The sequence below is a fragment of the Equus caballus genome, chromosome 19 (genome assembly GCF_041296265.1).
Source record: "Equus caballus isolate H_3958 breed thoroughbred chromosome 19, TB-T2T, whole genome shotgun sequence".
NCBI lineage: Eukaryota > Metazoa > Chordata > Mammalia > Perissodactyla > Equidae > Equus > Equus caballus.
This window is the reverse complement of record NC_091702.1, coordinates 67,509,253-67,524,812: the sequence shown is the minus strand read 5'-3', so window position 1 is coordinate 67,524,812 and position 15,560 is coordinate 67,509,253. Positions and strand designations below refer to the sequence as shown.

At 39.0% G+C, this 15,560-nt stretch overlaps 1 protein-coding gene across 11 annotated transcripts in view; it reads left to right on the top strand.

The window, feature by feature from the left end:
* EPHA6 (EPH receptor A6) overlaps positions 1-15,560 on the top strand; it is a 780,034-nt gene that overhangs the window by 551,561 nt on the left and 212,913 nt on the right. For all 11 annotated transcript variants that reach the window (XM_023623975.2, XM_023623979.2, XM_023623977.2 and 8 more), the window contains one exon: positions 14,846-14,954. In XM_023623975.2, the coding sequence (XP_023479743.1) occupies positions 14,846-14,954 (109 nt within the window). The remainder of the gene's footprint in view (positions 1-14,845; positions 14,955-15,560) is intronic.

The following is a 15,560-nucleotide window of genomic DNA, read 5'->3' as shown; positions in this document are numbered from 1 at the left end:
TCAGTTTCTCCATCTGTAAAGTGGAGCTGATAATACTACTGTCTCCTATGGCTGTTGTGAAGATTGCACGTGAGGATTCAGAATTGCGGAGGGCATGTGTCAGCTCTCTGAAAGCGTGTGTTGTGGTAATACTCACTGCTCTTCTTCTGACGGAGACTCCTTCGATGGGGCCAATGTGATTTTTTGATGAGCCTGTGCTGTGAGTCAGCTGCCACTCATCTCCATAAAGAAGAAGAAAAAAAAAAAAAAGGAAGAAAAAGAATGTAATTCTGGCAGGAAACCTCCCTTAGGGTACCCTTTATGGACTCCTCTTCAGATTTCAAGTAGAAATGATCAGACTTATGTACCCATAGGCACCCACCCCACTATACATTTTTTAAAAATTAAATAAATGGGTATCTGACTGATTTCCTTGGACAGGAGTAAGCAACCCAAAGAAGATCAAACTTAGCTGTACATTGAGAACTGTGTTTTGTCTCAGAATAGGTGTTCGTTATGCTGTTGCTTCTGTAAGTAAGAAATACAGAATATCTTGTTTGAGGACGGATTTTACTTTTTCAAATTATGGAATAGATACAGGTTTGAGAAAATCTGAGCTTTCTAAAACCACATTTTTATCTTGCATCATGACTGGGAAGAGGGCTGCTCCGTTCTTTTCCAAATTAATCCAAGCTGCTGGCAGACAGAGTGAGCGGGGACATCCCACGGAGACTTGGGCGTCTAATTGCCTTTAGCAACATCTCCTTTCTTCTGTCATGTCCTGTGTAACAGCTCGAAATGCCTTTTGAATTCCTCTGAATCGTCGACAGCTAATTCCCGCCCATTGGAGACCCACTTCTCAGTGTTTGTATTTATCCATCCTAGGAGCTGCACCTTTTTATAACTACCTAGCTGTCTTTTTGTCATTTTCTCTCTCTCATCCTGCTTAAAGGTCTGCTGGGATGAAAGATTTCAACGTATGTTAAGCAAAACCTTGCAGTCCAGGCACCCAAGTAACACCCATGGGGATTTTTTTTTAAGTTATATACCTTCACAATTGCTATTTCTTTGAATTTCGCAATATTTTTAAGGACTGTAAAAGTATATCATTCATGATCAGACTCTACCCTACCCTTGAGATCATTAATAGAAGCAGATATGAGAAATGTAATGAGTTTTAAAAACAAAAAATCTTCTGCATCTGAAACTGTCTATATCACCATTTTCCATTACTGGGGAAAAAGAAGGAACTTAACACGTGAATTAATCAAGCAATAAGTATGTAGAATTTAGAAATTCTTCTCGTGTGTTTTAAAAGTGACCTCTATACTCTTTTTTGCTAGTCATCCAGAACTATTTAATCAAGAATTTTGTTTAACAGAAAATGCCCAAACATATATATAACTAATCTAAGTGATTAGTGTCATTATAGAGATGAGAGAAAATTACAAGGATAGTTATATTTCATGTTCTAGGAAGAAAGCTGAATGCTTCAAGCAGTAAGTAGCATGACTTTTCCCACATATATGCTAACATCTAAATTACCCTTAATTTTTATAGGAATGCTTTCTCAGAAAACTTGATTAACTAAACAGAGGAATGTTGATTTTTTACTTGCATTTCTCTTCTCCCTAAAAACATTTGAGGCAGTTGAAAAAGTATATATGAAATGTTTAATAAATTAGATCTAGAAGTAGAAAATTAGATCCATAAAAACAAGAGGGAGCAAAGTCTCCTTTTGATCATTGTTCGTAGAGATGCACCATGTGTGCGCCATGTCTGCCCCGGAGACTTCTGGCAGCAGCCGGACACCAGGGAAGTGGTCACCCTCTCGTGACGGGAAGCACAAGCACTGTAGGAGAGAGATACAGAGGGCAGTGAGGTTAACGGCCTCAAGCGGAGTTTGTCCAACAAATGCAGAAGTTTGTTTGTTTGGTACAGTGTTTTCTGACCGCAGCCTTTGATACAAGCAGACCCAGGGTAAAATGTCACTGATTGAAGGTGATGTTTCCATGGTGGGAGGGAGAGAAGGGGGACAGGAGAGTTACTTAATACATTCCATGCATACGGACTTCCAAAGAGAAAGTGGTCTCAGGAAGCAAAGGAAAAGAATCGCCCTCCAAATTTCTTTTCTAAATATTTCATCTTTTGTCCTTTGTCCTTTGAGGAACTGAAAATTAGAATAGCCCAAGACCCTTGGATTGCAGGTATCAAATATACCACGAGCTAGGTTAAGCACAAAGAGAGAGAAGAATCTCCCAGACGGGACCACAGAGGAAACATGGGGAGTAAACCTAGCCTTCAGAAGGACTGAACCAAAAAATCAGAAAGCTCTGGAATTGAAAGGCAGCCAGCCTTTTGCTTGGTGCACACAGCCTCTCATCTCTGTTTCTGCAAAGAGTCCTACCTGCATCTGCGTTCATTTAGAAGAGGCTATCTATCTGCCCCATGGCTTGCAAATTCACATTTCCCCTTCATTTCTACCATGCATCAAAATCGCCAAACTACGCTGAATCCTAATTGCAAATTCCTGGAAGAGAGAATGTGGCTGGCCCAGTTAGAGCCAGATCTCCATCCCTCATCCGTTTCCTGAGACTGGGAGCTAGAGACAGAGAGAACGTCTTCGAGGCCCCTCCCTAGGGATGGAGGCAGTTTTCAGAGACAGCGCTGAAGAGATACCCCAAAGATGCTTCCTGAGAATTTTAAGGTTAGTCTTTAATGAGGGGTTAGAATGTGAATTCTCTATTTTTGTATCAGGGGATGGTGCAAATGCTTTAAAAATGAGGAGAAAAGATACAGGAATCTTTCTGCTATTGAAGCTGAGGCGCCCAACCAACATTTTTGCCCATGCGAAATAAAACCTCCCACATTTGCGCTGAACTGGGCTTCAGGCAAAGGAAAGATTGTCCTTAGGAAGCAGGTTTGAATTTGCTCCTACAAGTAAGCCTCTTCTAGGTGGAAAGCCCAGAGTTTCACACCACAGGAGACTGAAAAAAAGATGGTTCTGGCCTGGAAAATTTTTAGGGCAGGTGTTCCAAGTCATCAAACAGAAACCCGAGGAGCAGTGCGCCCAGGGAAGAAGGTCTATATTCAGCTGCCTGGTTCTGCCACCTGCTTTCCAGGAGGAGCTGTGGAAAAAGTGTGCTTGTGCAAGATGGAATGGGTGATCTTGTTGGTAGGGTTTTGATCAACTGCCTTTTTGTCTGCCCTTTGTCTGATTTTTTAGTTTTGATAAAGTTGACGACCAGCAGTTCTTTCCGGCAGTAGGATGGCATAATTACTCGTGTCCAGAAATCACTTACAGTCGTTGAGAGTTAAGCCCATATCACCGCCGTGTGGGAAGAAGCTTCTCTTTGTAGCAGCCACAGAGAAACGTACCCAGCTTGTCTATAGTCAGGATCGTGGTGTGAAGACATCAGTTCAAAAGACGAATAAATGAGTACAGTACTGATTTATATTGCATGAAATAGTGAATGGGTGTGTCAGGAGACTTCCCCCTTAGTTCACCTTGAGTAGTGTTTGCTCCCACGTTTTCGGAATCGTAATACTGAGCCTCAGTTTTTAGTTAACTTGATTCCCTAGGTTATGAAGTCAAAATTTAGTGAAAGATCAATGGGCGAAGCAAACAATCTTATTTTCTTGAAAACAATAGTAGTAAATAGTAGAGTAATCTTGTCTAAAGCCGTCTTGTTTCCGATACAAAATATTTAACTTGGAGACCTCACACGTGGTTTAAGGGAAAGCATAACATAAATATCTGAGGGGACCCTGAGAAAGTTGATCCAGCCATAGTTTTGTAAGACTGTAAGGTTGGCCCTTTTGAAAATAGAGTAGGCTCTCTCTGAATCTTTCCAGAACCCATTGTAGTGATTGGTTAGAGGCTGAGGTAAACAGTTTGGTGTGACTCAGAACAGACTTCAAACAGTTTCAAACAGTGATCCAAAAACATCCCCTACAACTTACTCACCTCCAGAGTATGATTAATTAAGTTTTGGCATAAAGAGTAGCAGGTCCCTGTCAGATGCCTAATGTCTAAATTACTGTGCTTGGGTCCAGGAAGCTAAGAGAAATTGCACCCCCACCCAACATCGGTGGATTCCACGCTTCCGTAAATACTTGTACTGAAGCCATGTGGGGGACACCTGTGCCATCGAGTCTGCTCTGTTATTAACTGAGAAAATTAAGTAACAGTCTTCCACGGGAATTTGTTTAGCTCTAGATTTGGTGGTAATGAGTTTATAATTAGATGGATTTAAATTGGGCAGATTCTTCTACTATCTGATTTTAATAGGTTGTCTTGCTAAACTAGCCAAAAATGTCTGTCCATGTTTTTATTTTTGGTTTGTTTGTTTGTTTGCTTTTACATCCATGCAGTTTTTATTAAATCAATATGAGAGCCATTAAATATAGGATAGACAGGCCTGATTTCCCCCTAACATATCAGTCTATTAAAGAAAAACAAATGGAGGGGCTAGCCCAGTGGCGTGGTGGTTGGGTTGGAGCACTCTACTTTGGCGGCCCAGGGTTCGCAGGTTCGGATCCTGGCGCTGACCTACATACTTCTCATTGAGCAGTGCTGTGGCAGCGTCCCACATGCAGATGGCAGAGGATTGGTAGGGATGTTGGATCAGGGCGAATCTTCCTCAAGTAAAAAGAGGAGGATTGGCAACAGATGTTGGCCCAGGGCAAATCTTCCTCACCCCCCGCCCCACCAAAAAGAAGAAAGAAAAAAGAATCTCTACTCACAATTTTATAAAAGTAACCCCCCACCCCTTTTCACCTTATTCTTCCAATCTTATCCATCCAATTGTGGGGGCAGACAGACTCAGAAGGCTGTGTTCAATATCATTTTTTTTAAAATACGAAATGGTAATAGAAAACATCCTGCTCAGGCAACATAATAAACAATGAGAAGTTATGCATTTAGAAATATAAAAACCCACTTGCTCTCCCCTCCCCTCATATTAGGATATGCATATGGATAAACATAGTCAAATTCTTTCCTCTTTGGTTCATTATATGAAATAGAACTCTCAATATCAAGTGACAAAAACCCAGCTGGGTAATGAAAAGCTTTATTGCCTTTATTGAAAAGTCAAGGAGTGGTGTGGCATTCAGGCCAATCCAGGCTCTCCAGCGGTGTCCTCGATGCTGCCTCAGTCTCAGTTCTGCTTTCTTCTCTGTTGGGTTTATCTTCAGGCAGTTTCTTCCCACATATTTGAAAGAGTTGATATCTTCAGTAAAAATTGTAATTCAGTGCAAAATCACATTTCCATCTCCTCTACTCATAAACCTGAGTGTGAATGGTAACTCGAGAAAAGCACAAGCATCCTGACTGATGTCATCTTAATTTGTCGTAATCCATCCCTCACCTCTCTCCAGCTTCCTGTTCTGCCTCTTGACCTGTGTCTCTGACATCTCAAAGTACATAGAAACGACTGAAGATGTTGAGCTGTTTTATGTGTGCATATTTGTCATGTTGCTTCTTCAAACTAGAATGTCCCAATATCCAATGGTCACCTCAGTGACCTGTGAACTCCCAACCATTCCAGACTTAGCTTCAGGAATCACCTCCTTTATAAACGTCCTCCACTTCTGCCTTCAGAGGTTATCACTCTCCTCCTCTTCCCTCCTGACCCCTGAACATACCTCCACTTTAGCAACAATTTACTTTATTACAATTAAGGTTCACTACTTACTGCCCTCACTAAAGAGAATCTACTGGAGGACAGGAAACCAAGCGGGAGTTTGCTTTGTCTCCCCAATCCCTACATCACAGTGTATAGCACATTCTAAATGGTTAATGTTTTTGTTGTTTTTGAATGAATACATGAGTCCTCCCTTATCCACCATTTCACTTTCCATGGTTTCAGTTACCCACAGTTAACCGAAGTCCGAAAATATTAAATGTAAAATTCCAAAAATAAACAATTCATGAGTTTCAAGTTGTGCTCCGTTCTGAGTAGCATTATGAAATCTCACACCATCCTGCTCCATCCTGCTTGGGACATGACTCATCCCTTGTCCAGCGGATCCACGCTGTAGACGCCACCCACCCATTAGTCACTTGGTAGCCTCTTGGTTATCAGATCGGCTCTCGCGGTATCGCAGTGCTTGTGTTCAAGTCATCCTTGTACTTCATAATGGCCCAAAGCGCAAGAATGGTGATGCTGGCAATTCAGATACGCCAAAGAGAAGCTGTAAAGTGCTTCCTTTAAGTGAAAAGGTATAAGTTCTCGACTTAATGGGGAAAGAAAAAAAATCTTATGCTGAGGTTGCTAAGATCTATGATAAGAACAAATCTTCTATCCATGAAATTTTGAAGAAGGAAAAAGAAATTTGTGCTAGTTTTGCTGTTGCAACTCAAATATATATGTACAGGAAAAAACATAGTATATATAGGATTCGATACTATCCGTGATTTTGGGCATCCACCAGGGGTCTAGATGAGGGGACTACTGTAATGAATCAAAGAATGAGAATTTCCTCAAGAAACTTTCCACAACTTTTTCTGAATAATCAATGTGTGTTTTTTTATCAGAATTATTTTCTTCAATTTTTTTTCTCTGAAAAATAGATTCTAAATGCATCTTTGAGTTTATAAGCCTATGAAATTTGTGATCTCCAATGGCTATATATTATAAAGCTGTTTACCTCAAACCACACTAATTGTTATATTAAGAAGCTATAACCTCAAGTGCATATACATACTTCCCAATATGCAAATACTCACTATTAATATTATGGTACGTGTTGAATAGTATTTGAAATAGAACACTATTGGTTCCAGATGAGTGATCTAGGGAATTTGTGAAATTTGTAAGGAAATTCTATTCTACACTAGATCCAGAAAGAAAAAAAAGAGGATGAAATATGTATGTATGAAAACATAAGTATTTCAATTGCAAAAAATATTATCAAAGACCTTTCTCAACTGCCAGTAACAATATGAAATATAGACAATTACAAATTAAATCTTTGACATTTAGAATGTAAACAGTAGTTCCAGGTGTTTAAATGCTCACTCTCTTTTCTTTGTTCTTTGGTATTTGTCACATGAAGCCTTCGTGCAGCAAGGCATCCTGACTGTTATTAACACACCCAAGAATCTCTTAAAGGAAAAAAGAAGACGGTGTTTTATCCTGCCGCACTACCTGTGTCTGCTCTGCCTCTCCATCAAGTTGTACCAAACTCACATTTTCCAATTATTCCTGTGTCATGTGGCATTTTTATCTGACAAGTAAATTAAGGTTATCAAGAAGAGTGAATCTTGAAATCTTCTGTGTCCCAATGTAGCCACAGTTTGATGTACTGTGTTGCTCTCTTTCCGGAGAAGTGGCAGAGCAGTGGAGGAGAGGCAGCTGTGAAATCACTTTCTGAAAAAGCGCAATTCCAGCTAAGGGTCTCCACTTCAGCAGAAGTGACCCATGGGGCTTGTTTCCATCCACTGAGAACTCAGTGATTTGCCTAAGTGAGCGGAACACAGTCTCTTGACTTTCTCTCATTTGTTTTTTTCCAATCTTAAGAGGTATTTTTCCTCTTCATAGATGGCATGAAATATTGAATGAATGTGAAAGAAACACGTTAACGCAATACCATGCCAGCATTTCTACCTGTGGGTGTCTGCTCCATTCAAAGCCTCAGCAGAGACATTTGAATAAAGAAGTTTAACTCACACTATTTTCTATTCATTTGTCTCTGAACATATTAAATACCCAAATACAAATGTGTAAGGGATCATTTATGTAACTAGAACGTTTTGAAGCATTATCATTGCCGTACTCATACATGAGAACTCTTCTTTAGCCGGGGCGTTTAATGCTTATATCTAGAATGTGTTCTCTCTCTCTTCTTCGTGAAAATATACAGTTATTCATCTCCATACTGTAGAATGCACTGTGCTAATGCCATGTGATAGAGAAAGTTGAAAGCTATTACTTATGCCCTCAGGAAGCTTATAGCATAGTTGAAATGTGCCAAAAAACTGAAATCCTCGAAAATGAATCAGTTTTGATAGTTGAAGTATTCAGAGGTTTTGCCTTATAAGTATTATTTTTATAATTTTTAAATATTTTGAAGAGAAATATTTTCTAATTATGCATCTACAAACTCCTGTCCTTTTAAGTAAAATGTCTTGGACATATTGCAGCATTTTTTCATTTACATTGGACGATCATGTCAGTGTTGAGTTATAACATGGTGGGTCCTTCGGTGCTCCTTGAATTTCATAGGGCTGTTTGATCCTAGATTCCTGGCTCCTAGTAGTGTGCATTTTGGAATTTTACGTCAGATTCTTAGTTTTCCCAGTTCTTCTGTCAGTGTGTGCTTCCAGTCAACTCTCTCTGTTTAGAGATCTCACCCCTAGCCTTAACTTGCTTAATTTACTTCTGCTGTACATATTGTTTTGTGAACGTGGAAATCAAAAAACAGGTCTGAGGTAAGAATGCAAGGCCTCGAAGCTGTTCTATGGAGTAAACTGTGCTTTCTTCAGGACGGGAACCTCTGTCAGATGTCTCCTTGACGCTCTGTTCTCCTCCTTTAGCCGTTGCTCCACTGCATTCCACATAATTGAAGTTGCCATCTCGCCAAATTCAAATACATATGATAAGATGATTATCTGAACTAAGAAAATAGCTGTTGGGAAAGAAGAAAATGGGGAGGAATCTAAGAAATACTTAAAATGTGGGAATGACAGGTTGATGAGCACCTGGAAAGCAAAGGAGACCGTGGTGTGAGGGCTGATTCAGAGGGTTGGGCTGGGTCTCTGGGGGTGCTGTACCCACTGGGAGGGGCTGATTTTACCCTGTAGGCCATGGGGGAGACTCTGAGTATGTTTAATTATTATTTTGAAGAGTAGTTATCTGGTTACATGATGTGGGATGGATCAGGAAGAGACACTGTGGAAAGGCAACCTAATAGAAAACTATAAAATTAGCTAATCGTGGGAGGCTGAAGCCAGAAATGAGGCTGTGCCAGTGGTAATAAAGACAAAATAATCTAAGACATGATAAAGGTTTGACTCTGGACCTGTGTTATGGGGAAAGATAAATCTGACCTCATGTGCTAAGTCCAGGTGGCCAAGAGAACAACGTCATCTACAAACTTGCGAGACTGTGTCCATCTGGGAAAGCATTTCCTCAGCTGTCATTCACGTCTCAGCTCTCGCCTGCACATGACCCTGCAGTGCTGAGACTCTACAGCGCCTGGTCTCTGTTGTACACTGCTAGGTCGTTGTAGAAGTGCCTCATTTCATAAGGTTAGACCAACCCTGCCTGCAAGATAGGACCTGAGAGGGAAATTTTTTTTTTCCTGAAAAAAAAAAAAAAACCCAAGGATTTCCTGTATTGGTTGTCAATAAACCTTCAGATTAATTTACTGGGTACTATCAATCCATTACAGTGTTGAGATTTCTGCTGTGCTTAAAAAAAGATCATTTTGGTGAAATGATGAGATAATATCATTTGAGATTTCATGAAGAATTGGGAGTTATAAATAAAACTTGGATATGAAACAAGTATATACCACCATTTATTTCACTGAGCAGCATTTTGAGAAATATTTTATCCCCCCCAAAAAAATCATGTAACTGCTGTCTTCAATAACTTTAAAAAGATGATCATAACAGAGAAGAGTTAACTTTAAAAAGCTATTCCACAGTAAATACCATAGAATACAAATAACAGATTTTACTTTGAAATGTAAATATAAACTAGAATAATCTTGATTACAGAGAGACAAAATCATATGCCTCTATAGAAGAAAATTCTTTGGTTAAAAATAGCCAAATTGCTTTTCTCTCATACTTTCCTAAAAACATGAAATCTATTTTTTTTTGCAATCTAGTTTTTAAAAGTATTTGGATTCCAAGTAAAGAACTTCAGTTTTTTCTCTTTAAATAAAAACAGCTAAAGCAAACCTCACTTAATAATGTCCCCTGGAGTTATGCCAAGCATTGGCTAGGTGCTAAATCCTTCCTTGGTAACAATTTTGCAACTCTTTTTGGATAATTGCCTCCTCTTAAGGAAGTACGCTTCTTGCCAAACCACAGAATGAAAATTTATCATTTTAATATATATATCTTTTTCTGAGACTATAACTTCATTCCATTAAGCAAAAGAACATTTCCAATCAGGTGGTCACAAGTAAACTTCGTTTCTTACCATGGATTTCATTGTTTCTTTTTAAGGACAGGTTTGCTCTCCATGGTGTCACTTAGGTGAGTAAATCATATACATGTATACATTTTCTCCTACAGAACTAACTAGAAATAAGCTTCTTCACAGGATTGAAAAAGTGAATAGATGGTACTCTAGACAAGCTTTCATAACAGAGGAATTTGTAGCTGTATTTTATGGAATCCGTTTGGTAGATGATTTTATGGTTTATTTGTTTGTCTAAGTGTCTGTTTCAGTTAATCAAGTCTTTGAGGCCTCTAACCAAGGAACAGCTCCTCCTCCTTCCAACACACCATGTTTCCAAACTCCCACTCAGCTGACTCTGCCAGGAACTGTTTCTTCTCTTCCAGATGCCCAACAGTCTCCCTTTTCTAACAGTTCCTCCACTTGTAATTATTTGCTCCATGTCCATCTTCCTCACTGTTCTGTACATACAGGAGGACAGGAGCTGTTTTTGCTGTTCACCACTGTATCCCCGGTGTCTGTCACTTGCCTGCCATGTAATATATGTTCAATAAATGCTTTTTTGAATGAACCAGTAAGTTCTTAACTGCAGCTTCAAACTTCTAAGCTTAATTTACTGAACTTGGTTAAATGTAGAAGTCTGCACTTTCCTGGAGCCCCCGCCTTTCAGGAAGCGTTATCTCCAAGAATACAGAATAATTGGATTCTTCTGATAAAACAGTGTTGGGCAAACTGATTTCACACATATAGTACAGTGACCTTCAGGGTAAATCTTCTTCACTTATCTAGTAAAGGTGAGGATGTAGACTACTTCTGGGTTATTCTGACCTTTTCTCACCAGAATCATCCAAAGCACACAGTCGTTCAATCCATTCAGTCAAACGGGTATTTATTGGTCTACTACTACGTTAGTTTCCTAAGGCTGCTATAACAAATTATCATACACTAGGTGCTTAAAACAACAGAAATTTGTTCTCTCACGGTTATGGAGGCCAGAAGCACACCATCCCCTAAGGCTCTGGGAAAATCCTTCCTCGCCCCTTCCAGATTCTGGTGGCTCCAGGCCAGGCATCCCCTGGCTTGTGGCTGCATCACTCCAGCCTCTGCCTCTGTCTTCCCATGGCCTTCTCCTCTTTGTCTTCTCTTCTGTCTCTTATAAGGATGCTTGTCATTGGATTTGGGCCCACCTGGTTAATCGAGGATGAGTGAGATCCTTAACTTAATTATATCTGCAAATTCTTTTTTTGTTTGGGAGTGAGGGGAGGAGGTAGATGGGATGTCATCATTTAATTCACTGTAAATACTGTAGTGAATAAAGTCCCTGCCCTCATGGAATTTGCAGTCTAACCAAAAGACAGATTGCGAAAAAAGTAACTTCAGTAAAACATGCTGGAAATTTGTAAGTAGTGGTAGTACAAGCATCTATGGAAACATGTCTGTGGACCTAACCAAATCTAGAAATCCAGAAAAAAGCTTCCCAAATGATGTGATGTTTACATAGGAGGATTGAATAGGACTTGACCATGAGAGAGAGTTTGGTGCATTGAAGGAACTGAAGAAACTCAGCGTGGTTAGAGACTGGTAAGAGATGGATCTGGAGACGGATGCTGGAGCCATTTGTAGAGCCTCTTGTTGACAAAATTACTGGCTTTGGGCTTTACCCTGAGATCAAGTCAGAGCTCTGTGATTGACTGGCACTAATATGATAAGAAGGCAGGAGTTACTCTGTCCAGACCAAGGCCTGGGGCATAGGTCTTAAGTGTTCCTCTTTTTTCCACATGGCAAATCTTGTTCTTCCCAATATTTCATTGTAGCCTTTATGGATAACACAATATCATAGTAAAATTGCTCTGAAATATTGTAATAAGGATATGTAATTCATCATTCTCATTTTTACAGACATGAAACCAAAGTAGTCAAGCAAGGCTGTGATTGTTCTAGGCTGCACAGAAGAGCTGGGTCTAGCCAGTTGTTCTGTTAGTGACAGTGGTGGTGTGAAATACTAGCAGTAGTGTGGGTCTGGAGCCTGACAAGTCGGGGCCGGATTGCCAGTTCTACTGTGTACACGATGTGTGGGCTTAAGGCAAGTAGTGCAACCACCTAAACTAGGAACAATAACAGTACTGACCTATTAAGGCTATTGTGCAGATAAACTTGGTGATGAATTTGTAGCACTGAGCATACTGCTGGAGGATAGTTTCCTATTAAATAAATAGTGACTGGTGATGATGAGGAGGAGGTTCATAATCATCCCAGCCCATCACTCACAGCATTTCACTCCCAGTACAATAGAGCATCACATTATACACTCTTATTTTCAAATGACTTATATATTGATATTTATTATATATCACAGAGGACTATTTAGGATTCCTAGTACACGGGTTTAAGAAACAATTACACAGGAATATGCATTTTTCAAAGTGTCACAATTTAATATTCTGCTATCCAATTAAGATTTTAATTCAGGCAAAATTCATAAATATATAATCACAGTGTGAAAAAGATATATTAGTTAAACTGGCAGTTTACTAAGCAATTATTTAAGTCCAACAACACAGTTTTCTATAACAAGGTTTCTGATTTTCAGAAAGCACCCAACTACCTAATCTCCCCCATCTGGACTTTGAATACGTGATCTTGATAAGTTACTTGCAACCTGGCAACTGGGAAAATATATGCTCTGGTTTTAAAATTATACTATATATTTTCCAAATACAGCAGTTGCTAAGTAAACAGTGTTTTCTTTTTAAATGCCGTCTTCTTTATCTTCAAAAAGCTAATGTTTTCTATAACATCCATTCCTTACAATTTGTTATTGAATAATTTTCAACGAGAAAATATGACATTTTAGAGCACACATTAATTCCCATGATATCAGTCCTATTTTGAAGATTAGGAAATTTGGTGAGGACCTAATAAAAAATCTTTGGTACATTATTCATTGGATAAGATGCTACTATTTAACTCATCTCTGCACATATTATGAGCTAAAACTCAATGTTGAAATAGATTGCCTGAAAATATCTTGATTAAATCATAGTGACTAAAATCTAACTCCAAAGTTTAATAAATTTCTTACTGAAAACTGAACATCATAACTATTTGTTTTTATCTACATTTAGTTTTCTTAAAAAGCCTCTTTAGTGCTGTGGCTGGTTTCTTTCTGACTCAACAACAGCATTTTGGGTTCAGATATTCTCAGTAGATATGTCGTTTTTATGAGGAAGTTGTTATTCTGGATATAAATTTGCACATAGTATACTGCATACTTGATTCCCAGAAAAAGATCTACTTCTGTGGAAGCCTTAAAATTCTCAAGTTTAATAAATTATTAAGGTAGAGAAGTAAGTGATTTGCTTTTCAGTGTATTCTTTCTTTGATTCAGTTTGCTGCTTACAACTGATTAGATTAATAGATATTATTTTTATAGTGATCAAAATAACACTCAAGCTTTACTGAACTTAAGGGATGTTAAAGGGACTGATTGATTTAATATTTTAGAATATTGGTAATTATTTACTCTGAGTTATAGCATAGGAAGGAGAAATGAAACAAAAATCTAGACGCCTGAATTCTGGTGATAGTCCTGTGTGAGCTTGGGCAAGTTGTTTAACTTCTCTGGGCTTCAGTTTTCTTACCTCTGTTATTAAGCAATTGCTTATATCCCACCCAATAAAAATTATATCTGATTAAAACTTCAATTCAATGTTACTGAAATAAAAAAAATGTTTAAAAAATGAAAAAATCTTTTAGCCATTTAAGAAAAGAAAAAAATCATTAAAGAATATTTAAAAAGAACTATTCAACCGAGGAAACCTGCCATATTCTTCTATACTGTAAAGTTGGCCCACGTTGTTCTGTGCCTTTGTGGTAGGCAGCCTCTAATACCCAGATGATGCCCACCCCTGGTATCGATGCCCTTGCATGATGCCCTCCTCTTGAGTGGGCTGGACCTAGGTATTCACTTCTAGTAAATAGAATACGGCAAAAGTGAAAAAAAAACCTCATTAATATAGAGAATAAGTGCTAATGAATTAATTGAACTAATGTATTTTTAAAGATTCCTAAACGGTTGGTAAAACATGCAACTAATGTGGTTTTAAAAAATGATTATGTCAATGAGAGAAGTAATATGTTATTACCATACGTTATCTAGTCTTTTCTTCAAAAAAGGAAGGTTTTAGCTATCATTTTTTAATTACTGTCAGTCAGACATCTAAGCACCTACTATGTACACACTTGTGCTGTGGAGATGGGAATGTATAGCTTTCGTGTGTTAATTAAGCTCTGTGAAATATAAAGAAGGTCATTCTTAAAATAAATTATACAATAGTCTTTCCACTTTGTGGAAATAGACACCAAAGCAGCATGTGAACCTGGTCTGAGGGCCTAAGTGTTCAAGGAAGTAAATTAGCAATTATGTAAACAAAATTCCTCCTTTAGTCCTTCTGCTGATTTAATTTTGCAAGACGTACTTATTCTTAAAATGTGGGTTACTAAGAATCCATCTACTTTATTAGTATTTTTTGTAAAAAACAGGAAAGGGTTATGCTATGGGTTATGACTTCAACTCCTTATTTTGGGTTTGCGTACGTGCCGAATAAAGGGCACGTACAGTGTGTTCTTCTGGTGTCCTTTACCATATTTTCAGTCAGGTGCTGCGTTGTAAGATAATGTCGTGCTGACACGTCACCCAGGGAGTTTTCACGTTGTGTCTGTTTCAGCTTCTGACCTGGCGGCCGAGCAGGGGCAGATTCTCGTGATAGCCACGGCCGCGGTCGGCGGATTCACGCTGCTCGTCATTCTCACTTTGTTCTTCTTGATCACCGGGAGGTAACTGAAGCATCCCGGCTTGCTGCCGAGACTTGTGAATAGCTGTTCTTTTATGCACTCTGTTCAAACGCGTTCACGTGTCACAAGGCACACCTGCGAGAAGCACCGGGCGGCTTCCGCTCTGACAGTGAGCTTCAGGCGGCACCAGAAACTCCAGGCCGCCTCTCTGGGCCGCGGAGCGTGGCTGCTCTGCGGCAACCAAACACTCCATAAAACACTCGGAAAGCTGCGAATGATACATTCCTACTGAATAAGTGCCTGCCGCGCTTTCCCTTTACTACCGTCATGTTACACCATGAAAGGGATTTTTCCTGGAAAAAAAATAATTCAAGAGAGACTGAGCAATTTATATAAAAGTTCTTTATAAACTTAGTGTTACAGAAATGTGTTATTTTTATTCATTAAATATTGAAGGCATCTACATTAGAATTATATTAATTGGTTTTATAAATCCAGTATTTCTCTACATTAGAGTAATGTGGATGAAAATTTAGAGTAGCAATAAATTTAATGTAGCAAAAGACCTCGACTTGGATCCTGACCGGCTAGTCAAAGTGCTTCACCCTCCAAACCTTAGACTGCAGTTTTTACACGGGTTTGGTATGA